This window comes from Tachypleus tridentatus, chromosome 4, assembly GCF_004210375.1.
Source record: "Tachypleus tridentatus isolate NWPU-2018 chromosome 4, ASM421037v1, whole genome shotgun sequence".
Taxonomy (NCBI): Eukaryota; Metazoa; Arthropoda; class Merostomata; order Xiphosura; family Limulidae; genus Tachypleus; species Tachypleus tridentatus.
In genome coordinates, this window is record NC_134828.1 from 92310469 (window position 1) to 92337721 (window position 27253).

Consider the following 27253-nt stretch of genomic DNA (forward strand, 5'->3'; position numbering starts at 1 on the left):
TCCCACTGACATCTCCTGTGTTATATTGGGTGAAAACATGGCAAAGGCTAAAAAGTTGATAGAGTTTGAACGTAGCAAAATTGTCGAGCTGCAAAAGCAAAGTCTCTCAACGTGCCATCGCTGGTGAGATTGGGCGTAGTAAAACTGCTGTTGAAAATTTCTTAAAAGACCATGAGGGGTACGGAACGAGAATTTCAAGTGGTTGGCCCAAGAAAATTTCGCCGGCGTTGAGCAGGAGGATTCGACAGGTCGTCCGGCAAGACACCAGCCGATCGTCGAACCAGGTTAAGACCCTTACGGATGCAGGATACAGCTCAAGAACAATAAGACGGCATCTACGAGAGAAAGGCTTTAAAAACCGTAAACGTCTTCAAAGGTCACGCCTCCTTTCACACCTCGGTTAAAACAGCTCGGTTAAACTTTGCTGAGAAGTACCAAACATGAGACGTAGAAAAGTGGATGAAGATTTTGCTCTCTGATGAGAAAAAATTTAACCTGGATGGTCCAGATGGCTTTCAACGTTACTGGCACGATAAGAATATCCCACCGGAGACATTTTCTACACGACACAGTGGAGGAGGTTCCATCATGATCTGAGGTGCTTTCTCTTTCCATGGAACAATGGCGCTTCAGGTTATACAGGGGAATCAAACAGCAGATGGCTACACTGACATGTTGGAGAGAGCATCTTTATTGACTGAAGTCCCTCGCTTGTGTGGAAATGACTGGATCTTTCAGCAGGACAACGCTGCAATCCACATTGCCTGTAGGACAGGAGTTTTTCATGGCGAATAACGTGATTCTTTTGGACCGTCCGGCGTGTTCGCCCGAACTGAACCCCACTGAAAATTTTGGGAGTGGATGGCAAGGGAAGTCTATAGAAATGGACGTCAGTTCCAAACAGTGCATAATCTTCGTGAAGCCATCTTCACCACTTGGAATAACATTCCAGCCAGCCTTCTGCAAACACTTATATCGACCATGCCAAAGCGAATATCTGAAGTTATTCGCAATGACGGCCGTGCAACTCACTACTGAGACTTCTTGTTGGACACTTCCTATCCTGTTTAGAACTTCTTTTTGGTATGGTATTAAACTTTTGACCAGCTAGTATTTAGGCTAATTTCATAGTGTTCACATTTTCCCTATTAAATGCTAAAAAAAAGTTTTTATTTTTATTTTCCCTTTTCTTATTTTCATCTTTCAAAGCTCTACTCAAATAAGTGGTTGAGTCTAACAACGCAAATGCATATTTTTTCTTTATGTTCATTAGCCTTAAGATTTTGGCAAGCAGTGTATGTAATATACAAAGCAATAGAAACACTATTACTAAAATATATATTAAAAGGGTTCCAAATTTGAAGGAAAACACCATTTTTTCATCTTGTTGAAAGTATCTTGGTCAGAATGTTTTTAAAATATCAATTTATGTGACTAAATAAAACTCTTATATATCTGTTTTGACGGACAGAAAGAACAGTATGAATATTAATAAACAGATGGAGTTTTTTCACAAAACTATTTAAATACTAGTAATAGGTAAATTCTAAATTTTCTAAAGTCTTATTTTAATCTGTTTGAATGTTTCTATTTTTAAGACTTACAGGTCTTATATAATTTCTTTACCTTTCACAGTGGTTCAGGGCAAGTCTGCAGGCTAACAGTACTATAACTTGGGTTTCGATACCCCAGGATAGATAGCCAATCGTGAAGCAGAAAGTTGTGCTTGACAAAAAACAAACCATACTCACAAAATTTTTAAACTATCATAAACAGGTAATTTTAATCAATTTCCACACAATGGGTTTAATGTATGTCTTTCAACATTAACTGATAAATAGTGTACATACGTAGGCCTGTTGATTCCATCCTAGAAGCTGTATTTACCGTGTCTCCAAACAAACAATACCTTGGCATTTTCAGTCCTACTACACCTGCGGCACACGGACCTATAATTGCAAATATTTTATATGCAGTATTTCACTATTATGATTTCTAATTTAATGAAAATTCATATTCAAATATATGTTTCACAGAGTATTATGTTACAAAGTCAAAGTTGTTCATCTGCGAGCTACAACGTGAAGAAGAGCACAGTCGGTTCTCTTAAATATATTTATAATAATTAAAATACAGGTATGCCAATGACATTTATGAAAAAAAGAGGAAAAGATAAAAAGCCTGGCGCCAGAGGCGCCACAGCGCGGCGCAATCGCGCCTGACTAGAGTGGTGCATGCTCCCCCGGGAAATTTTAAAAAATGGATGCTATTTGGTGTGATTTGGTGCAATCTGGGACATAATTTCTTTATGTTTTTGACATTGCAATGTTGGAAAAGTACACAATATATATCATATAAAATAACAAAAGGAAATTAAAAGACTAAATCAAACTAATAAAAACTATAACTTTCATTTACAGTTTTCAGCAGATTGATTTATTCTTTTAATTTGCATTCCATTTTTAGAAGATATATCAAAATATCTAAAATTAACAAATAAAATAAAAAGTAAATAAATGAAATTTAAGATTGTTTATTTGCTATTTATTCAGTTTAATTTTTTCTAAATCAAAATATATTAGTAATATGAGTTAATAAAGCCAAAATAACTCAGTAAATATTTCAAATACAAATCATTTCATTATTATCCTTTTTGTCATCAATAACATCATCATCATCAACTACTGGTATGCTGCCAATTAAATGTTTTACAGTCATTGCCAATAACTACTTCTCTGCTGCATATATTCCATACAATTTTCAAATCACATAAAATTACTCTTTTGACTAATCATGACTACCTACAGTTCAAGTTGTTCATCTATGCAATCTTGTCATTATACTACTGGTACCTTAATGTCAGTGAATTTTCCATTCTTTCACAAATTGACAATACAAACTAAAACAGCATATGAAGGAAAGCTATGACATTGCTTAAAAATTCAACTACTGATATGGTTCAATATTAAACTACTGATATCAGTGATATGCCTCAGAAATTAAATTTTGTACAGTCACTGACATCAACAACTACTGCTCTGCTGCATGTATTTCATTAAAATTTAAAATTACTTAAAATTACTCTACATGACTACCTACAGTAAAACTTGTTCATCTATACAATCTTGTCAGTAAATTACTGGTACCTCAATATCAGTATATTTTTCATTCTTTCACAATACAAACTGAAACAGCAAATCAAGGAAAGCTTTGACATTGCTTCAAAATAAAATTAATGATATTATTTAAAATAAACCACTGGCACTGTATGCTGCAGATAATAATAAAATGTTTTTCAGTCACTGATATCAACTTCTGCTCTGCTGCATAAATTACAGTCAAATTTCAAATTACTTAATTTCCTTTAATCAATCTTGGTTACTTTCCTCTTTTTCGAGACAAGGGTTTCCAGTGCTCTCTTCCGAGCTTTTTTTCTCTCCTTCTCTGAATGGGCAGCTCTCTGTGCCTCTGCGACTTTCTGGACTTTTTCTTTAGCCAAGGTGGCTGGGCCAGATTTCACAGAACCATAGGCCTCAAGCCTTTCTGCCCTTTTCTTCTGATTCTCCCTCAGCTTTGAGGTATACTTTGAAGCTGCTGATCTAATGTCCTTACACATTCTCTTGTCTACAGGATCAAAATGAACATCTTTCCTTTTAAACATTTCAATCGCTGTTGTTTCTTTGGAGCGTAGAGAATATTTTATCGTCTGGTATGCACACGATACCAGACCACGAGACCTGCAACGAGACGAAACGAGACTGCCTCCAAGATGGCGGTCAGATTTTTTTTTCTGCAATAAACATTGAAAAAATACGATATTTCCTCAAAAATCACCTACCCGGCCCCCAAATCGCTCATATTTTCTCCTCGAATTTACACGAATCTCGTGGGTGATCGTTGGCCGTTTGAAAACCGCGGAACTCCGAGTTTCAGCGGAAAAATGGCACGCATGAAAATACCAATGGAAATAATAAGTTGCTTTAACAAACATGTGTCTTTAACATTGTACTGGACCTAGATACGAGCGACTTTTACAAAATTCAGAAAGTGTATTAGGTTGTCCAGAAATAAATGTCGTTTTTGAACTGCGAAGTTTGGAAAAGTATAAACCAGTGTTGTAAAACATGCTTTAATTAAAGTAAGCACCATTTGCTTCAACACACTTCTGCCAACGTATAACAATGCTGTTTATACCCCTGCTGTAGAAATAAAGAGTTTCTGTGGTGAATGAACTCCTGGCTTTTAAAACGTTTATTGTTCAAAAAACTTGTCAAAGTGTTTGAAAAAAATAAAAATCTGTAGGGGAAAGATCTGGGGAATAAGATGGATGAGGTGGAATCTCTGTTCCTAAATATTTCAATTTTTGGAGCGTCATCCTTGACAGGTCTCATAACGCTGATTTTGTTCATCTTCAGTCAGTTCATGCGGAAATCACTTATCCACCTTTTTCGTTTTTCCAATCGCACTCAAATGGTTGGTAATGTTTGATTTGCTTCTGTCTCGCTTTTCTGCGAGCTCACGTACTGTTGTGCGAGGGTCTGTCTCAGCTGCTTCCCTTAATGTGTTTTCATCTAAGAATGGCTTCCTTCCACGACCTTCGTGGTCTCCAAGACTTTCATATCCATGTCAAAACCTTTGGAACCAACGCTGAACTGTACATTCTGCAACAGATCCATGGCCAAATTCCTGGTTGATGTTCCGTGTACTTTCGTTAGCTTTTCCTCCTAGTTTGAAGTCTTAGAGGAAAAGCAGACAAATGTCTTTCTTCTCCATGCTACCTTAGAGGTTGCGAAACTTACTCTGAATAGAGTTAAAACAGCAGACAATTAAGACATCCTGTAAGCGACAAACGTTGGATTAAACCAATTAACTAACGATAAGTTATTCAATTTCAGCTTCTAAATGTCATAGTGAGAATTCCGACATTTATTTCTGGACAACCTAATAGATGATACGAAAGAATTACAGATCTTGTGTTCGACCAGTAGATTAATTATGTTAGAGTAGCCCAAACTTCCACTCACAATCGCTTATGTAGGTCTGAACTGTTCTATTTATGCTTGTAAACATACCATACTGTTGTGTCTTAATCTCTAAACTAAAGTCTTAGACACTTTGTAGAGAAGACGTATATCTGCTCCGAAACTTAAAAGTGTGTAAAACAGATAAAAATAAATAGGGTTTTTAAAAGATGCAAGATGGTTATTGGGCGAAACCCTTAGCGTGCCTTTCGTGCAATTATACCAAATTCAATCTGGCAAACGATGCGATAGCGTACATTTGAATGTTGTGTGTGAAAAACAAAACGCAGTTCAAACTTTGCAATACATTTTCGCTAACAGTAAAACAACAACAACACCGTATAATATAACAACACTGTTAAAATAAGCAAGTTCATTAAGTATACAGAGTTGCGTAAAATATAAAAGTAACATGTTCAGGAAACAATCCTTTTTGATATAACAGAAATAGCAAAGTATGAAGATATGTTTACTCTCTAATGGATACAAACTGTTTTGGACCATCTTCTCCCCAGTGGCACAGCGGTATATTTGAAAACTTAAAATGCTAGAAACCGGGCTTTGATACCCGTGATGGGTAGAGTACAGATAACCCATTGTGTAGTTATTCACTACAAAGAAACAAACGGTTTTATAAAATAACAATAATAAATCATACAATAATTCAACATGCTCATGTAATATAAATTAGGGCATTCAGTCTACTGAAAACGTTGGATAAAGTGAATAATTATGTAACAACTCTGTAGCACATTTCTCTAGCTTATTCAAGTTTACTATTTTTTTGTCTTGATGCTCGAAATGAGCTTTGTGAATTAAAAAGCGAAAACTATCAGTAGAAGACTGGATGAAATTATTTGTTTTATTTCTTCTAGTAAATGAAGATGGGTGAATTTAGATACATGAGTTTTGTTGAATAGACGTCATTTCGAATTACATATCTATTTGAACCTTTATGGCATTTCGCGTCCTTGTTTCTCAGTGACCAATTAATGGTTTTAAATAGAGTGTGGTATCAGCTTTAAGACTTCACTAAGTATAAAATTAAGAAATGGTATACATTGTGCGATTGTAAGGTGACTTTATACGCAGAGGTAGCGGAAAAACTAGTGATGGTAGGCGTGCTTTCTGTTACCAAATTTCAACACCCAGCTCTTAATGTCCTTCCAAACTGTTTCACATTATTAATTAATTGAAGGTTATTAGAAGTGTCTTACAAGAGGTGTGAAGTCATCAAAGTAGGAAGTCCGTATATCTCATAAAACGACTCTTCACATCAGCGTTATGGTGGCTGTTGTAGTATAAACTTCATTTTAGTCTATATATTATTACAATATTGGCAGCCATATTTTTCATTCATTCCTGCATAGCGCTTACGCGTTCTCTAAAATGTATAAGACGTTTTTTTTGCCTTCTCCCTTCACTGTACTTATGTTTATTATAAAAAAATGTAACAGTTTTAGTGTGTAAGGACGTGACGTCATCTATGAACGTAGTTAACGTTAACTTACATCAAAGTTAATAAAAGCAAAATAACATCAATAATAAATGAGGAGAGGGTTGTGTATCTCTATTAACAAATTATCATACCAAAGACTTTGGTTTAGATTGGCAAAGTGATCTAGGAATCGTTAGTTTGTGGACAGACACACTGATGTTTATACTTTTTGCACAAGAATACTCGTTAGGATATTTTTAGATTCTTCAGTATTTCATTGAAAGAGTACATTAAGAGGTGGTAGTGGCTCTCTAAAATGATACAATTCATCTTTACCATAATGATGACACAGTTCTGGCTTTTCATTGGGAAACCTTTCGTGTCGTTCAGAAATTATATTCTATAAATCTTCTTCCAGCTATCCTTTTCTTATCTCGATCTTTTCTCGCAACAATTTCATAAGGAATCTATTGTGCTCTTCTTCCAACTATCCTTTTCTTATCTCGATCTTTTGTTGCAACAATTTCATCAGGAATCTCTTGTACTTCTCTTCCAACTATACTTTTTTTATCTCATTCTTTTCTTGCAACAATTTCATCAGGATTCTCTTGTGCCCTTCTTCTAGCTGTCCTTTTCTTATCTCGATCTCTTCTTGCAACAATTTCATTAGGATTCTCTTGTGCTCTTCTTCCAACTATCTATTCTTATCTCGATCTTTTGTTGCAACAATTTCATCAGGAATCTCTTGTACTTCTCTTCCAGCTATCCTTTTTATATCTCAATCTTTTCTTGCAACAATTTCATCAGAATTCTCTTGTGCCCTTCTTCTAGCTGTCCTTTTCTTATCTCGATCTCTTCTTGCAACAATTTCATCAGGATTCTCTTGTGCTCTTCTTCCAACTATCTATTCTTATCTCGATCTTTTGTTGCAACAATTTCATCAGGAATCTCTTGTACTTCTCTTCCAACTATACTTTTTATATCTCAATCTTTTCTTGCAACAATTTCATCAGGATTCTCTTGTGCTCTTCTTCCAGCTGTCCTTTTCTTATCTCGATCTCTTTTTGCAAAAATTTCATGAGGATTCTCTTGTGCTCTTCTTCCAACTATCTTTTCCTTATCTCGATCTTTTCTTGCAACAATTTCATCAGGATTCATTTGTGCTTTTCTTCCAACTATCCTTTTCTTATCTCGATATTTTTTGCAACAATTTCATCAGGAATCTCCTGTACTCTTTTTCTAACTATCCTTTTCTTATCTCGATATTTTTTGCAACAATTTCATCAGGAATCTCCTGTACTCTTTTTCCAACTATCCTTTTCTAATCTTGAGTTTGTCTTGCAGCAAATGTTTTGTCGTTTCTTTTGATTTACTTTCTTCCATTCTTTTGGCTATCTTTTATTTCTATGAAATTGGGCATTTTGACACATTATGTAGGGTTGTAGTTTTTGTGTGTGCACTTCACAAAGTTGACTGTTTTGGAAATTACAAAGTAACTACTCATATATACGCAGATATATATTATACTATTTACTCACAGTTACTGTTGACACGAGAAGAAACGTGCGACCTCTTAGAGGTTATGGTCAAACACTGTAGAATTAAGGGTACAAGTGCTCACTTTGTCTTTTCGTGATTAATTAATTGACGGTCATTGTTAGTGCTATAGAAAATGTAATAAAGTTTTTGATGTAGGTTCGTGACGCATTCTATGAAGGCAGTTAACGTTAACCTACGTCATGTATAATAAATGCTGAATAACAGTTATAATGGCGGCGTAAAAGTTGTGAACTCCATTAACATGCCACTTGCTTCAAAGTATCACCCAACAAAGTTTGACCGAGATTGGCACTGCGATCTAGCATTAGTTACATCATGGACAAACAGACAGACACGAAGACTTTTTGTGTTTTATATATCTAACTTTAAGTTAGAACACTAACTTAAAATAATTGATATTTTAAATGCTTTATGCCACTGAGTTCTGATTATATATAACGGCAAATAATAATAATAGTTTTATTTGACGTTTTATTCAGGAGCGAGTTTCACCTACAAGAAAGAAAGAAGTGTTATGAAACAGTATGTGCTTGGTATTTGGAAATTACTATCACAAAGTTTCATTTACACTGAAGCACTTTATAAAAGCTTGGTAATAAATCTGAAAAGTTAAAAAACATATAAAACAACGAACAAGAATTTTAAAGAAAACTGTAATACGTTTGAGACATTGTTAAAAGAAGGTTCGTGATACTTTTATTCAGTGGAATAATATCGTTCGTACGTCACGTTGGTTTTTGTGGTAACTTATGTCCAATAAGTCATGACTGAACAGAGGTGATGTTTATTTGATATGATCAGAGATGAAATTACATTTTTTCGTACCACGTATCTCAGGACGATTGGTATGGGTATTAACACTTTTACTAAAAAAACAGAGAACAACGTTTCGGACTTCTAGGTCATATTCAAATTAACAAGTGACCTAACTCTAAAACAACGTTGTATCTCAAACAGAAATATACTTGCTAACTAATATACGTAAGTAAAAATCGTGTTTCACCTCCAATGTGGTTTCTTTGAAATTTCGCACAAAGCTGTTCGAGGGCTATCTGCGCTAGCCGTCCCTAATTTTGCAGTGAAAGACTAGAATGAAGGCAGATAGTGACCACCACCCACCGCTACTCTTTTACCAACAAATAGTGGAATTGACCGTCACATTATAATGCCTCCACAGCTGAAAGGGCGAGCATGTTTGGTGTGAGGGGATTCGAACCCGCGACGCAAGGATTACGAGTCGAGTGCCTTAAACCACCTGGCCATGCCGGGCCTTCTTCAATGTGCACTCGTTTGTAATATTAGATGTATTAGGTTTAAACCATTACTTTACATGAAGTTAGACGACGATATATATAGTACTAGGAAATGACAAAAACATGATATTCAGAAACAACTTAGCAATATCCTCTGTATTATTATGCACTTTGCTTAATTTTCATTTGAAAGATATATACACTTATATTTAAAATTCGCACAAAATATGTCTACTGACCTGAATGAATTCCTATTCTCAGCTTTAGTTGTTCGTTTGTTCTGTGACGTATCGTAAATGACATCACAGTATTTAGCAAAGCTATCGACATCCGGGCTATTTCTCGCGCGTGAAAGGTTCCATTACGAACCGGTAATCCCGATACAACCATGTAGGCGTCTCCAATTGTTTCAACCTACTCATTTACAAGATATATAAGAACGATTTGACAAACAATTCATAAAAGTAAGAATTAAAACTATCCACTATTTAGTAAATACAATGTACAAATAAATAGAGAAAGATATGGCTAAGTATATTAATACTTCTGTAATACGATGTTCTATTAGATAAATAAAAACAGTTGCCTTCTTCACTACGTGCAGAACTATTAAACATTCGTTAAGATTTAACAGAGAATTTGTAGAATTTCCACAATATGTCTCTCTAAATCTATTTTCGTTTACAATACATTTTTATTTTACAAAGTACCTTTATAAACGTTTGATACTGAAAACATAACTTACCTTATACACATCAAAATGTTCTATGATGGAGTCAAAGCACGTGTACAGGTCATTCAGAAGATCTACAACCTATATTTTACCACAAAAAAACAAACAACAAAACAAAACAGAAAGCAAACAATAAAAGTAATTTAATTCCAATACGTCTTTACAGATGTCTTATTCCAAGACATTCGACTGTTTCGAAAATATAACAACAGTAAATCAACGTTGGTAATGTAATTTGTTTTGGTACTGTTTGTATATGAAGAACACAATCTCAGTGCATAAAAAATATTTTCAATACTTTCCTATTTCAGGTGAAAAATAACACAAATTATAAACTATTAAATTCCTTGGAATAACATAAAAAACATTTCAGTTTGTTTCGAAGGGAACGTTAAGTGCAGTGATAAAGTTTACGGTATAGTAAAATCAAATGAAAGGAGTTATTTACACTGAAATCTATTTAGTAAGTAGCTGATTTCAAATTGAATCTGTTTCATATCACAGTTAATAAAAAGTAACTCGCTGTCAAACAAAAGGTTTCTCACGCAAGATTATGAAATGTTGTTAAATGAGCGATAAAAGAAACACCGAACACATTACAAATTGGACGAGAACCTAAATCTGAAATTTTGTGGGATGTTCCTATTTATTCAGTCACCATTACTTTGAGGAAGACCATGTATTATACACACTTAAATTATGTAACGACTTCCATTATTAAAAACAACTAAATATTTATTGTGATGAAATACTCTAATATAATGGAGATTTTTATACCAAGTCAAGACTTTTCAGTGGGCAATCTCAAAGACGTCGAAGCTGAGCAAATATTAATAGAAGACAAGGTCATGTTAGTTTCTACTGACACCAAATCTGACTTTGAGATAACAAGCTTAGACACAGTTTGAGGATGTACTTTAAGTTAACAATATTTGAATGTGTTTTCAGTTGGAGAGTTAATGTAATTCACAGCGGAACGAACAAAGAAGTGTGATTTTTGTTAAGGCTTAGAATTTTAAGCATGTTCGAAGTTGTGAATTGCATTAACTATTATAAAACACAACGGTAGTACTTTGAAAGATCAAATTTTTCACTAGATTTGTCTTGCTTCTGCTAGAATGATATTAAATGATACCATTAGAGAGACTGTTAAATATTTATAACATATAAGACTGTATTTTCTTAGCAAGACTTCCTTTTTTAAAGTATATTTTTAACATTACGAACTTCAGAAATCTTAAGAATGAAGAAAATGTGGAAGTAATTGTGGCTTCCTTCGGTGAAGTACAAATAGATGAAGCTAGTTCTAAGTTGTATATAGGCTTCAAAACTTACATTCCTGATAAAAATGATTACATACCTGCATTGGCGTGCTTTCAGCCGAAAGTTCTGTAAAACCCACAATATCGCTGAAATAAATAGTGACGGTGTCGAAGGCTTCTGCTGTTACTGATTCTCCACGTATAAGTTGACTGGCGACAGATCTGTGGGTGTGAATTATTTGTGTGAAAACACGTGTATAAGTTGACTGGCGACAGATCTGTGGGTATGAATGACTTGTGTGAATATATATTTATCAGTTGACTAGCGACAGATCTATGGGTGTTAATACTTTTGTGAAAACACAAGTATCAGATGACTGACGACAGATCTGTGAGTGTGAATGATTTGTGAAAACACATGTATCAGTTGACTGACGACAGATCTGTGAGTGTGAATGACTTGTGTGAAAACACATGTATCAGTTGACTGGCGACAGATCTGTGAGTGTGAATGTGAAATGCTTTGAAATTTCCAATGTGGTAACTCTAAAGTTTAGCTAATGTTTATTTGATACACGTGTTCAACTGTTTTTAATACGTAAAGATTTCTACAGAACAATGTGTTTTGGGTTTGATCTGAAAACGAGTTGTACTATAATCATTTGTATGCTAACTATTAGAGATGGGAAGAAATAAAAATCCTAAATACCCATACAAACAGTCGCTTCTTTGCTGCCTTAAGTTCCTCATTGATTTATTTGCAGGAAACAAACATGTGGGTGAAAAATTGATCGCCTAAAGGAAGCAGTTCAGTTATTTCCCACTAAAGTCGCAATTTAATTACATTCATCTGAACAGAATAATAGAAAAAACCAACAAAACATAGCACGCAATGACCACAAATATAGTAGAGATGACAGCTTCCATCCAAACAAAGTATTTGTAACACACAAGAACTCGGTATCAACACAAAAGATTGATTAATCTAAAAGAATAAAGTATAAAGATTTAGAAGTTAACATTCTCTAAACACTGCTGAACAGCGCATGTCGAAGAAACTGATGTAATAAGTGAGACAAAACGAACAATTAAACTAACAACACATTCTCATGTTTAAATTCAAATAATCAAAGCAGTACGCAGCAAATATACCATGATTTAATAACATAAAGATTAAACTTTAGTTTCCTACGACAATAAAAAACATGTTCAAATCTATTTGAGGTACTTACAAAATTAGGCTGTTCAGGTTTTCCTCCATTGTTTAAGCGTATCCTTAAAATCTATCAACCATATAGTATCAGACAGTAATTTATAAGCTAGTTTTGTGAATGTCTTTGTGCAACACCCACTATGTGGAATTTCAGCTGTTTCAATGTTATAACCAGAATTCAACGTGAATATTTTAGTGGATATATCCAATTTCACCTGCCACACCTTTCTTACATCAACTAACTAGTGGCAACAATCTACATCTTTCCACAACATCAGGATTTTATAATCAACTATTGATAGTAATCTACATCTTTCTACAACATCAGGGTTTAACAACTAACTAGTGATAGTAATCTACATCTTTCTACAACATCAGGATTTGATAATCAGCTAGTGACAGTAATCTACATCTTTCTACAACATCAGGGTTTAATAACTAACTAGTAATAGTATTTACATCTTTCTAGAACATCAAGGTTTGATAACCAATTTATGATAGTAATATACATCTTTTTACAACATCAGGGTTTGATAACCAACTAGTGATGGTAATCTACATCTTTCTACAACATCAGGGTTTGATAACCAACTAGTGATAGTAATCTACATCTTTCTACAACATCAGGGTTTGATAACCAACTAGTGATAGTAATCTACATCTTTTTACAACATCAGAGTTTGATAACCAACTAGTGATGGTAATCTACATCTTTTTACAACATCAGGGTTTGATAACCAACTAGTGATAGTAATCTACATCTTTTAACAACATCAGGGTTTGATAACCAACTAGTGATAGTAATCTACATCTTTCTACTACATCAGGGTTTGATAACCAACTAGTGATAGTAATCTACATCTTTCCACAACATCAGGGTTTGATAACCAACTAGTGATAGTAATCTACATCTTTCCACAACATCAGGGTTTGATAACCAACTAGTGATAGTAATCTACATCTTTCTGAAACATCATATTATTACCAAGTAATAATAATAATCATATACTAATTATTTCTAAAACATTGATATTCATTAATATAAGTCTGTTTTTTTAACTGGTGTAAAAACACACAGCCTGAAACGGAGTAACAGGCACTGAGAATTCTAAATATAAAGACAATATCTCAAACATTAGAACTGATGTAATGCCCTTCGGACATACATATATACTGCAGTTTTATTACGTAGGATAATATCATACGCAATAAGTTGAAGTTTATCAAATTTATTGAGACTTCTATAAAACTGCTATAAGAAATGTAAAACTATCTATAAAGATAGATTTACATAACACTTTAAAGTGACGACATTAGTCAAGATCTCTTGAAACAGGTTATGTGGAAGCATAGAGTAATGAACCGTCAACATTTGCAAAGTGATACGTGAGGAGATAGTATCTTATACGTTAAAAAAACAACAGAACATTTATAAGAGACAGTCCTTATTTCGAGTTCATTGCTATTAGAGTATCATGAATGTCAAAAATACCCTTTCTATATCAGAATCTCTGTATGCCTTTGATAAGCGAACGTTAATTTAATACTGAATGGATATTAAAATTTGGTTATAAAGATGTTTCTGAGGTCCAAAGCATAATATAGCTATAAAAAGGAAAAATATCATGGATATTTGTTTTGTTTTTTAATTTGTAAATACACATTTTACATCATACGTGTTGTTCGATTACTCGGGTTGTTTTTTGACATCAACGGTTGCATGTCAACATGGTTCCCATTTGTAGTTATTGCTACAAATTTATTCTCTGTGTTCTCTATTGTTACAACTAAACTAGAGCTTAGGTAAAGTCATAAACGTAATGTAATAAGTGTTTTAAATCAGAAGTGTGAACTTACGTGGCGAAAATATTTGCTACTCTTAATATAAGAGATGTTTACATTAGCAGATGAGTATCTACTGTCCATTTAATCTCGAATACCTGACGAATTTACAATGTACACTTACCGAGGTAAAAGCTGATAGAGTAAATCTTCGGCTTTTCTTTTTTCTTCCAGGTAATCTGCTGTCCGCTCTTCGACCAGCGTCTCTAGGTTGTTGGCGTACTGTTCCATTCTCGACAACAAATTGTCCAGAATATTTCCACTTTCGTTGTCTCTTGGTGTTAAAAAGAAAGAGACGTTGAGCGTAGAATCAATAGTCTTGCCAGGAACCGAGTAATAGAGCCGTCTCTAAACATTACTTCTCTCAGCAAAAATATTTTTAAACTAAAACTGAGCAAAAGCAACTGTTATCACTATAATTCACTGGAGTATGGAAATTTACCACAATGGTAAGACTAATTACAATTAACTATTACCATTTAGAATTACTACTTTCAACCAGGTATCTTCAAAGATAAAATTTACTACAGTCGAGTGCTATTACTGAAAACGACCACACTATTCGTTAAAACATACTAGAATCAAAATATTAGTATTATCACTAAATTGAGACACACTACCATTACGTCTTATTGTTTTTATTAATACGCCTTATTTATCTAAGACTCGCCACAGTAAATAGAGATCACGAAACTTTGTAATAATTTGCGATTTCGATACATAACCACTATCAACAAAACTATAACTACAACCGTTATCAAGAAATTCACTAAAATGTTTAATTTACTCGACAAGTCAATGAGTTTAATGGATAGGTTTTTCATTTACAATTATTTCGACAAACAAATGTTACCGAGCTGCAAAGAATTTAATAGAACTAATACAAACATCTCATTATTTAACTCAGTTCGTTCATCATGAAGTCCATTCTCCTTAATAATGTTTGTCTAAGACAACAGAGAGTATCGGAAATTTTAGAGTCTAAAATTTAGACGAAGTATCAACAATTGAAAAATCCATCGGTTGTAATCACAGATATCTTTAAACTTATTTACTGTCGGCCTTTCGCTAAAATACACCTGATGATGACGAAAGCTTGTCCAAACATTATACATTTTTGTGATTATCCATTCAAGCCGTTTCCTAACTTTAAAATATCAAGCTCGCACTGTAAATGAAAACTACATGATTATTCTTAACCCTAACTATAGCGTGTAATACGCTAGTACTCAATATGTAATCATCACGCTTCCTATTAAGGCTTAGTAGAATTGACTCCAAATATTTGCTACAAAACAAATATTAACCATTACGACTCAATATCTGATGAAAAACCGTCTGTTAGATACAAAAGTGTGAAGTAGCCAAATTCTAGACGATCCCTCTCCTATTTATTTTAAAAATGAAACAAGTTAAGATAAAGTGAAATATGAATTAAGAGATGTGACCTTTTAGGCCTAATCAAAGTATACTACTATAGAAAAGGTATATAGGAATTCATTGCAAAAGCAATGTGAGCTCAGTACTTGAGCTTCCTATGTGAGAAGTGAGATGGTACGAGATTAACTAGATCGATCAAATTGCAGTTGAACAAACAACTTAATACAGAATGAGCTTACGGCTAAGGAAACGAATTAGATTAGCTACTGTTTTCGAGTCTTATTTTTCAGACTTAAGTAACTGAAAATTATTTAATTAGTTAGATGAGAGGCTACTTATTAAAAAATAAAGTAAATTTAAAAATCATTGTTTCCCAACAATATAATTATTCTCCAAAGTAAACAAATAAAAGTAATCTACGAATACATAAATCTCACTGACAAGACGTACTAAAATACAATTGGATGGTCATGTTCTAAAAATAAACTATATTATACAATTATAGTTACGATACTAAGGAAAACATATAAAATAAAATAAAAAAACAGCAACAACAGAGAAATCAGAAAAAAATCGCATGATAAACAACAGATTCATTTACGTAACTTTCTTATTTCAAGTAAATAAATTTTATTGGAATGTTAACCGTCAAGTAGTATTTATTTTTAATCTATGAATACCATAACTGTTTAAACATTTAATTAAAACTAAGTTATACCATGCTCGCTCACTTAACTTCAGGAATGAATATAATTATATCAAATACAATGAATTTTAGATGATTATTTAATCATGTTGATTCTCATTAGTGATGTTACTTTAATAATATTAATATTATTTACAGTTTTATGACAACGAATTTTAATAACAAATGTAATTTATTTTAGTCGCAAATTATCTGGTGCATCGGATTTCAGACATGACTGTAAGGCCTACAAAGTTTGTTTAATTTGAAAAAAAACCCTAAAGTGATTCATTAACGATGAACAGAGTTTTAAACTCTTTTAGTTATAATAAACTTGATTAAGAAGTTAAACATTGGGAATGACATTACCTAATAAAAAAAAAAACACTTTTGAAATCTCGCAGTTGATATTGCCTATAATTTATTGATTGGAAACTAGTTATTTACATTATTTTTGCATTGTAAGATAAAACGTTAGGCGTGGGGTAATTATTTGCCTTAGATGAACAGCGTGTTTTGTGTAAAATAACTCACCTCTATAATTATTTTGAGTGACATAATATGACGCTTTTAATTGTTGGTAATGGTCAAGATATGACATCTGACTTATTTATTTGTAATTATTAAGATAAAGCTCTCTGTGTACTTTCTGCCTCTAATTTTGGATGTTCTCGTCTGTAGTCAGTTACCCAAGACACTGGTACATGCATGGCTAATTTCATATTCAAAAGAAAGTAACTTTAGGAACTAAACAATTTCAGCCAGGATTTTAGATTTCAGGATCTAAACATTTTCAGTCAGACTGGTACTCCCCCAGAGCCATAAATAGTAAAATAAACTTTATAATTAATCAACCATAATTATATTATCTTAGCCTTCTCGACTAACTCTTGTTTGCTCAATATCTTAAAAATAAAAACATTTTTAGGGCTGAAAAGAAACTACAATTTCTGAGTCCCTCTGATTGTGTCGCAGGCCTCTTTCGGAACCAGTCAGACTTATAAGTCTAAAAGACTGCCACGCCAGTTAGATAGTTTAGGATCTAAACATTTAACTAAGCAATTCATTACTTTGTTATTTTTTTAATATGACTCTTTTTAACATATCATTAGTACATAAAATATTCATTACGTGATATTTTTATATATTCGGTTTAATAATTCACGCGACAGAACTACATGTGCTCTTCACATATGTGCTATGAATATTAAGCAATGTGTTAAGTTTCCAATTTCAACTTTGTATCTGTCTGTGACACATGCAACCCATCCTGAGCAAGTTGACTAATTCAGACCAAACTTGGCATGCTGAATAGTCCAAAAGTAAACCAAAATTTTATTAAACCTTCCCATATGTTGGAAAATAAACATATTTCATAAACGAACCACTATATTGTTCTTCCAGTAGCTATTGTAAGTAGCTGGTACTGAACAAAACTTACACAACAACAAAATTCTATAAGTCAAAGATTATAAACAAACATTTCATCACGTTAGCTCATTTCTCATAATAACCAAAATATATAGCAACAAAATATTCAGCTATGATGTGTAGAATGAATATATTACCGCTGTTTACAATTCCCGCTCTTTTCTGATTCACACCATTTAACTTCCAATTTATACTAGGGTTAGAATAAGTTCTTAAGCATAGATTAGAGAAAACTTTTATAATTAAAATATTTTTAATATTTTTTGATGTAGAATATAGTTGCCGCAGACGCAAAATTCAATATTAGTATTAAATACAATGTATAAATGTACCAAATTCAGACAGTATAAATCTCGACCACGTCTCTACTGTGAAATGGGTTGCTTTGAACAAAACGTGACGCAACTGCTTTGCTAAGTTCCTCGACTCCGTTTCACTTCCTATGTCTTACAACAATTGTATTGGAGAAGGTACGTTACTGAAAATCTTTTCAGAGATTTTGCTTATTTTTAGCTAATTTGGGAGTGTTTTTTTATATTTTCAAGAGAAAAAAAATATCAAGGTTGTTGTTGTTGTTCTGAATTAAGCACAAAGCTACACAATGGGCCATCTGTGCTCTGCCCACCACGGGTATCGAAACCCGGTTTTTAGCGAGTAAGTCTGCTGCAGATATACCGCTGAGCCACTGGGGGGCAAATACAAAGGAATACATTTATATGCAAAAACGGCTCGTTTGGGCTCTTGTTCGCTCTTCTGAGCCGTTTTGCATATAAATTTCTCAACAAGTGGGTTTCTCGTCATCACTGATTAAAGGAATACAGTCTCCTTAAAATAATCTACAAAGTTTTAAGGTAAGACCCTTAAAGTGCATTACAGGGATTTCAAGAGGAAAGACCATCATGGATCGAGAATTCAATTTTATTTGTAGACTTTTTATATACAATTTGTCACTCAAAACAGTTTGTGAAATTTCATATCTACTTAATTAATTATCTATGTTAAAATTCTAAATCCATAAAACTTTAAACGTTTTATCAAAAAAGTTTAATTTCTTTTGTAAAAATCAAATGCACCTACTTATTTAATTTTCTTATAACAGACTTTAATGCTTGAAAGTCAGGTCGTTCTGTTGGATCTTCTGCCCAACACCTTCGAATCATCTCTTCTATCTCCTTATTGCACATATCTTCTTCCAAGTAAGGGCGAAAAGGTGGCTTCTGTCCATGTTTTACATTTTCAACAATTTCTGAAAATGCGTTTAGATTAATGCAGATATAAAACAAAGTTTCTCTCTCTTCTGAAAACACAGTTTTTGTCAACATAAATTGTGTGTTTAGATTAATTCAAACACTCAATAAGTTTGCACTTTGAAAGTAATCCTAAACAATAACATTTATAAGAATGTGGCTCAAAATCTAGTTAAGTGCAAACATACACCAGCTATATATGTCACGCAATGAAACAAAGTTTACGAAAGAAGACAAATAAAAAAAACAGAAAAAATGAAACCGGAAATTGCAATCATTCTAATAATTGAGGAAGCCAGACAACCTATAATGCTTTGATGGTATCTTTCTTTGATTGACGGTCCTATATTACGAACTGAAATATCTATCAGTTCAAATATATCATATTGTGACAGCTACAGTTAACTATTTCACAGTATTAGTATCTAATGGCACAGTAAAAAGGCCCGGCATGGCCAGGTGGTTAAGTCACTCGACTCGTAATCCGAGAGTTCGAATTCCCGTCACACCAAACGTGATCGCCTTTACAGCTGTAGGAGCGTTATTATGTGACGGTCAATCCCACTATTCGTTTTGTGAAAGAGTAGCCCAAGAGTTGGCGGTGGGTGGCTATCTGCGCTAGCCGTCCATAATTTAACAGTGTGAGACTAGAAGGAAGGCAGTTAGTCGTCACCACCCACCGCCTACTCTTGGGCAACACTTTCGCAAAATGAATAGTGAGATTCAAACTCGCGACCCTCAGATTACGAGTCGAGTGCCTTAACCACCTGAATATGCCGGGCCGAAACAAAAAAGTAATAAAACTTTGGTGTCAAAGTGTTTTGATTGCTCGGAACTGCAGAGAAAGTATTTAGGAAACAAAAACTATACTCTGACACACACACACACACACACACACACACACACACACACACACACACACACATATATATATTTTAGTGAAATTAAATAATTACATCCAAATGAAGCTAAATGAATAAAAAAATTATGAGGAAGGACTGCGTTAAAAACAGCAAATCCTAACCTCTGATAAATTATACTATAACCATAAATTTTTAAGTCATAAACAAAACACATTAACATGAAATAAAATACGCTGCATGTTCTTAAAAAGGATCAGAGCGTGCAAGCTACAACGTATGGTTATAAAATTTATCCTAGGTTTTGGAGGTGACTGCGGAAGTTGGACTCACATTACGGTGGGGATACACTGTCTATCAGTCTTAATCTCTAATTCGCTGGTCTCATATGTGACTGATAGACGGTGTATCCCCACCGTAATGTGGGTCCAATGATTCTTTTTAAAAAATATGCAGCGTATTTTGTTTCATGTTAATATGTTTTGTTTATGGCTTAAAACTTATTATTATAATAATATATATATATATATACATAATATATATAAACACGTATAAGAAAAACTGCTAAAATGTACAAAACACGGAGATTTCAATGGAAACTGCGATAAAACTGTGATAACTAATGACGATGTCCTGTGGAGGTAAATAGTTCATGTGCCCGAATTATTTGAATAAACTAGTCCAATAGTCAACAGGTTCATTGATGGGAACAAAAGACATTTAGTATGCTGATAGATACTGGATATACATGTACGATTCTTTGGTTTGTAGTGGTAATAAAAGCTAGGAAACTGTCTCCAGAGATAAAGGACGAAGATAAACTAATGCAAACAGTGAGGGATAAGAAAGTTCCAATAATAATAAATTTAGAAGTTGTCCTCATTGTGGGATGCTACTTTACACGACATTTTAGAAGAATGTGTCATGGGAATAGACTTCACATGTAAACACGATTTAGGTTAGACTTTTTATCCTAATATTTTTATAAGTTAGTAGGAGAAAAGTCTCCGTACTACACAAAATCAAGATCTCGAAATTGAAGTCACTACAAAAAGTCTCTTTTTGGACAACAGAAACCGTTACGACAATATTTATGTAGTTTGAATAACTATTAAAAAACAGTTATTTTCTATGCTCCTACGTATTCTCAAGAGAGCTGGTATTGGTATTAAAACGTTAATTAAAGTAAAGTACAGAACAACGTTTCGACTTTCTTAGGCCATCTTCAACTGTTGTTTTTTGTTAACCTGAAGATAACTTGAGAAGGTCTAAACGTAGTTCTGTACTTTACTTTAATTAAAGTTTTAATACCAATTTCAGTCGTCTTGAGAATATATTTTTACTTCAAGTGCGTTTCTCGTCATCACGAATTTTTATATACTTGTTTACGAGGAACGATTTGGTTTATTTTGAATTTCGCGCAAAGCTACTCGAGGGCTATCTGCGCTAGCCGTTCATAATTTAGCAGTGTAAGACTATAAGGAGGACAGCTAGTCATTACCACCCACCACCAACTCTTGGGCCACTCTTTCACCAACGAATAGTGAGATTGACCGTGACGTAAAATAACATCCACACGTTATAATCCTTTCGGGCGAACATGTTTGGTGTGACGATTATCGAATATTTATTTTACGTATACTTGTAGCTCTTTTTTCCACTGTGCGTGAAAAGTTTAATAATGTTCATGAAACTACAGTCAAAACAGAGAAAATCTTCATAAAAAATTCCGTAATTAATTTATACATTATTTTGTACAAATCTGCCTTGAAAATCAGAGATCTCTTGTCAGTCGACGTTAACGCCGTCTTCAAGAAATATGTTTAGTAGAAATTAACACCGTTCCGTCACGAATTAAACAAAATTGTTCAAAAGAATGTTCTATAAATCACGGTATTGAGTTTACAATTGTATTTAAACACTTGACTTTAATGTAAATGGTAAGCTTGTGGACAGATCTTAAACTGGAATGCATGAACGAGTGTGTGTTTTTCTTATAGCAAAACCACATTGAAATATCTGCTGAGTCTACCGAGAGGAATCGAACCACTGATTTTAGCGTTGTAAATCCGTAGACTTACCGCTGTACTAGCTAACGGTTGCGTGAATGAACAGACAAATATGAAAACACGTGTACGGAAGAGATAAAACCTTGAAAGCAAAGTATGGATGAAATTATGAAATATCGGTTACGCAAATGAATTAGTGTTAATAGACTTCTAGGACAATTGGAAACAGGATAAACTGCCTTTACGTAAAAGTTACAAACTGTTTTGTAACAGTTGTTTACCAGGAAAATATGCAATTAATTATACAGTGATTCTATTATAGAAATAAAAATAAAGTTCGTTATACAACTATAAATAAACACTGCGTTCAATGATGAAGGTAATGAGGACTTATTCTTTGCTAAATTTGACAATCAGAGTTACGCCCCAGACATAGAACGATCTGATATTAAATTTGTTTCGCTTGACTTGGATCAGGCACCAATTATTAAAATAATTTGTTTGACTCAGGATATTTTATCGATTTTTCCATAAAACTATATGGAATAGTTTTATAAAACATTTGTACAGTTTGATTGTAAATATATTTTGTAACTTTCTCCAATAAAAGCCAAAAACATCGTTTGTATCTTTGTAATTTTAACACAAAGTTACAGAATGAGCTACTCTGTCCACTACGGAGAATCGAATCTAGGAATTTAGTGTCGCAAATTCGTAAACTGACCATCGATCTGCCTAGGGAGACCAAACAACAACAACAAATTCGGAATATATAATATACAGCAAAAGTGGATAGGAAATTTAAAATGTGACGTTGTTTTAGCTAATAGTAAACAAGTGACGTAAAGCCACTTCAGTAAATTTTATAAAGATCGAATAAAACGAGTGTTTTCTTTCTTAAGCCAATAAATCGCAGCTTCATTACGAATTTAAAGTAGTCAGAACTTGATATCACAAGTAAATACAAAGTAGAGATAATGCTTAAACACTGTATAACAAGATTTTACAAATCAAAATATTTTTTATCAAGTATACATGTATAGTGCAATATGTTTAAAGATCACTTGTTTGTTTGTTTTTTGGAATTTCGCACAAAGCTACTCGAGGGCTATCTGCGCTAGCCGTCCCTAATTTAGCAGTGTAAGACTAGAGGGAAGGCAGCTAGTCATCACCACCCACCGCCAACTCTTGGGCTACTCTTTTACCAACGAATAGTGGGATTGACCGTCACATTATAACGCCCCCACGGCTGAAAGGGGGAGCATGTTTAGCGCGACGGGGATGCGAACCCGCGACCCTTAGATTACGAGTCGCACGCCTTAACATGCTTGGCCATGCCGGGCCATAATGTGAAACAGACAAACGGTAATGTGAAATCCACGAATTTATTTAACGCTATACTCGAAATAACTCCCAAACCTTTAGGGCACACGAAATGCATTACAGGGAAGAGTCATATTTCAAAGCTCTGTAACATAAAACTAACGCTTTTATATTTTTCAGTTGTGTTTCTTTGAAATCCGCAAAAAAAAAGTAAACAAGCTTCTCTGGCTTAGCGTGTTTGATCTATATGAAGTACACATATAAAAAATACATTAGCTCAAAGCAGAACTTTATGGAATACCTCATGTCTCACGTAGTCGGCAAAGAGAAGAAAAAAATTTAAATCAATACCTTGGGTAGCGACATGCAAGTCGACAGGAATGGTTCTAACCTATGGATATTTTTGTCACTATACAAGTGATTACGTGCTGGTAATTAAAATCTCTGTAGAAAGACGAAATTATTCTTGTACAAGACGCTTCTCTGAACCTGGTAACAACAAAACTTTTTAGAGTTTTTTTTTAATGTACTAATTCAGAAACGCTACTATATCTGAGGCTTTCAGCAAACATGTAAACAGAAAATAACAAGGATCGTTAGAATGCTTAAAAGTAATGATTTATTACAGTCCTATATACCCCCGATAACCAAGTTTGACGTCGATATTTAGTACAGTTGTGATTTGATGTCAGATAACCAACCAATTTTTATGTAGATATTTAATGCAGTTTTGGTAATACTGTCAGGTGACCATGTTTGATGTAAATATTTAATACAGTCTTCATATGCTGTCACATAACCAAATTTGATGTATATGTTTAATAAAGTCTACAGATACTGTAAAATACTTAAGTTTAATGTTAATATAACGAACTACCATAATGTCTTTCTTTCGAAAAATATTTCCAAGAATACTTAAGCCTAAATTTTTAATTGCTATTAGGATATTTTCAGATTATAAGGAAACATAGCACATTATTAGGATTAAGAAACAATAGGCTGATATTAATATCTAACACAAACTTATATCCAACAGGTTTTATATTACGTATCTTTGTGTGTGTGTTTTTCTTAGAGCAAAACCACATCAGGCTATCTGCTGAGCCCACCAAAGGGAATCCAACCCCTGATTTTAACGTTGTAAATCCGTAGACTTACAGCTGTACTAGTAGGGGGGGGGCTGTATTTTACATTATTCACCCAGTTAGATTAAGCTGGGTTGAATATAAACCTTTCTGTAAGGTGTGATCTTATTCGTTCCAAGGCCCGGTATGGCCAGGTGGTTAAGGCGCTTGACTTGTAATCTGAGGGTCGTGGGTTTGAATCTCCGTCACACCAAACATGTCTGCCCTTTCAGCCGTGGGGGCGTTATAATGTAACTGTCAATCCCACTATTCATTTGTAAAAGAGTAGCCCAAGAGTTAGCGTGGATAGTGATGACTAGCTGCCTTCCTTCTAGCCTTACACTGCTAAATTAGAACGGCTGGCGCAGATAGCCCTCGTGTAGGTTTCCACGAAATTCAAAAAAACAAATATTCGTTCTCTATTTTGAATACACAAATGTTCAAGCTTTGAGTACTGGTCTGTATTACGTGGAGATAGAGAATTATGGGAAAAAAGTACAATTTTTTTAATAATAATTTATTACTCACCTTGGACTTCGTTTTCCAGGGTAGGATGTTTAGTAGAATAGTAGAAATGTTTTTTTGTACGTACCTTACCGTACTTATCTCTTATACGGAAGGGGAATCGTTGCATTAACGTTCTCAATTGGCCCGGCATGGCCAGTTTGTTAGAGCAGTCGACTCGTAATCTAAGGGTCTCGAGTTTGAATCCCCGTCATACCAAACATGAACGTCCTTTCAGCCGTGGGGACGTCGTATTATTACGGTCAATCCCACTATTCGTTGGTAAAAGAGCAGTCCAAGAGTTAGCGGTGGGGGGGATGATGACTAGCTGCCTTCCCTCTAGTCTTAGACTACTAAATTAGGGACGGCTTGCACAGATAGCCCTCGAATAGCTTTGTGTGAAATTGAAAAGAAATAAACCAAACGTTTTCAACAATAGGTGAAGTCATGAAAGAGGTTAAATTAAGGATACTGTATTGACTTGGTGACAATCTTAGTAATTGTTTGCACTTGTTGATACTAACATATGTCCATTTCACTTTGTCGTTTTAACAGTTTCTTAGTACCTTACCAATAAAACTCTTTGTGTGTGTGTTTCTTAGAACAAAGCCACATCGGGCTAGCTGCTGTGTCCACCGAGAGGAATCGAACCGCTGATTTTAGCGTTGTAAATCCGTAGGTTATCACTTTCCCAGCAGGGGACGAATTGTTTTTAACGAAATTGACATCGTTTCCCTGTTCCAAACGTTGATTGTACATTGCAAATTATATTAATTTTTATTTTTAATACTTATAAAGTGTTTGAGTAATTTAAGTTTATTAAGAGCCGTATATTGACCAGACAGATATATAAATTGTCAGTCAACTTCTGAAAAAAATATATTTTGTGGGCAGTTTGTAACAATCTTACTGTCAAACTCATGTTGTAGTGTAAAATATTAAAAAAAATATATATTTACACGAGCCGACTTATTTGTACACATTAAAACCCGAATCCTCTATGTCACTTTAAGGGAGATCCTAATGGCAAATGCCCGCTATGGTGACAATCGCTTCAGCGGCTCGTCGTGAAGAAAGCGAATGTTCGATAATTTAAATAACGATTCGTTTGTTTATGAAAAAAATTTAACCTTATGTTGAATAAATCAATAATTTAGTTTGAATTTGCGATATGTAAAGTGTTGGTTATGCTGGATATTTTAGTTATAAATTTTGAGAAATTCGCGTTTTTAAATAAGTTCAAATCCACAGTGAGGGAACAATAACAAATTTTTGTTTACTATAGGCTTAACTTTTATGTGGTTTTCTTATAGAAAAGCCACATCGGGCTATCTGGTGAGCCCACCGAGCGGAATCGAACTCCTGATATTAGCGTTGTAAATCCGTAGACTTACCGCTGTACTAGCGGAGGGCTTTAACTCCTATATGAGATACATTTACACCGTATGATGTATTTACCAAATGTAATCGCGTTTCTTTAGCGCATAACAATGGAAATCGGTAATATTAATTTGCTGATTTCACTTTTCGCAGTTCCTCGCTGGTACAGCGGTAAGTCTACGGATTTACAACGCTCAAATGAGCGGTTCGATTCCCGTCGGTGAACTCAGCAGATAGCCGATGTGGCTTTGTTAAAAGAAAAAACACACACACCTTTGCGAATTAATGAATTCGTTTGTTTGTTTAAGAGCAAAGCCACATCGAGCTATCGACTGTGTTTACCGCGTGTAATTCAACCTGGGATTTCAGCGTTGTAAGTCCGTAGACTTACCGTTGTCCCACCGGGCGACAACTTAATAAGAGAACGTTGACAAACATTTCAGATATTCAGGATCACTTGTCGAAATTATTATTTCTAATTTCATTTAAAAATATTAGCTTATAAGATTAAAAATAGAACATTTTCAGTTAGCTTAAGGTATTTTATTTTTAACAAATAAAAATGCAGTTGACCATTAAGAAACTCCATAATAGTCGATCTGCTGACCACGTGATCCCCCAGACTTAATACCACTGAGCCAGGGTTAGAAACAATGAGGAAGAAGAAATATGGTTATAGTCTAATCGTATGAGAAAGTATTTGCATCTTAAATAACCTAGTTAAGTGTATTGAATTTAACCAGGCCAGGGGACATCTATAGAGTGAAAACTCACACCCAAGATTCAACACGTTATACACAAGGTTAAAAATGTTACGGTTAAAGATGTCGCTAACGTCTACGGTACCCAAATGATGAACCAAATAATTTCTAAATTAATTATGTAAATAATTAGGTTACCAGTTACTACGTAGACAGCTTGCTTTAATTAGAAATTAATAGTGATAACATTAATCTCCCAAATTGAATTAAAATGGCTGCCCTTGTAG

At 34.0% G+C, this 27253-nt stretch overlaps 1 protein-coding gene across 3 annotated transcripts in view; it reads right to left on the reverse strand.

Annotated features, from left to right (window-relative positions):
* LOC143249696 (atrial natriuretic peptide receptor 1-like) overlaps positions 1–27253 on the reverse strand; it is a 208086-nt gene that overhangs the window by 20901 nt on the left and 159932 nt on the right. For 2 of the 3 annotated variants that reach the window (XM_076500003.1, XM_076500005.1), the window contains exons 15-20: positions 18896–19064; positions 14447–14596; positions 11366–11489; positions 10018–10086; positions 9512–9686; positions 1851–1949 (exon numbers count right to left, since the gene is read on the reverse strand). In XM_076500003.1, coding sequence (XP_076356118.1) covers positions 1851–1949; positions 9512–9686; positions 10018–10086; positions 11366–11489; positions 14447–14596; positions 18896–19064 — 786 coding nt within the window. The remainder of the gene's footprint in view (positions 1–1850; positions 1950–9511; positions 9687–10017; positions 10087–11365; positions 11490–14446; positions 14597–18895; positions 19065–27253) is intronic. The other variant, XM_076500004.1, reaches the window with a different exon arrangement.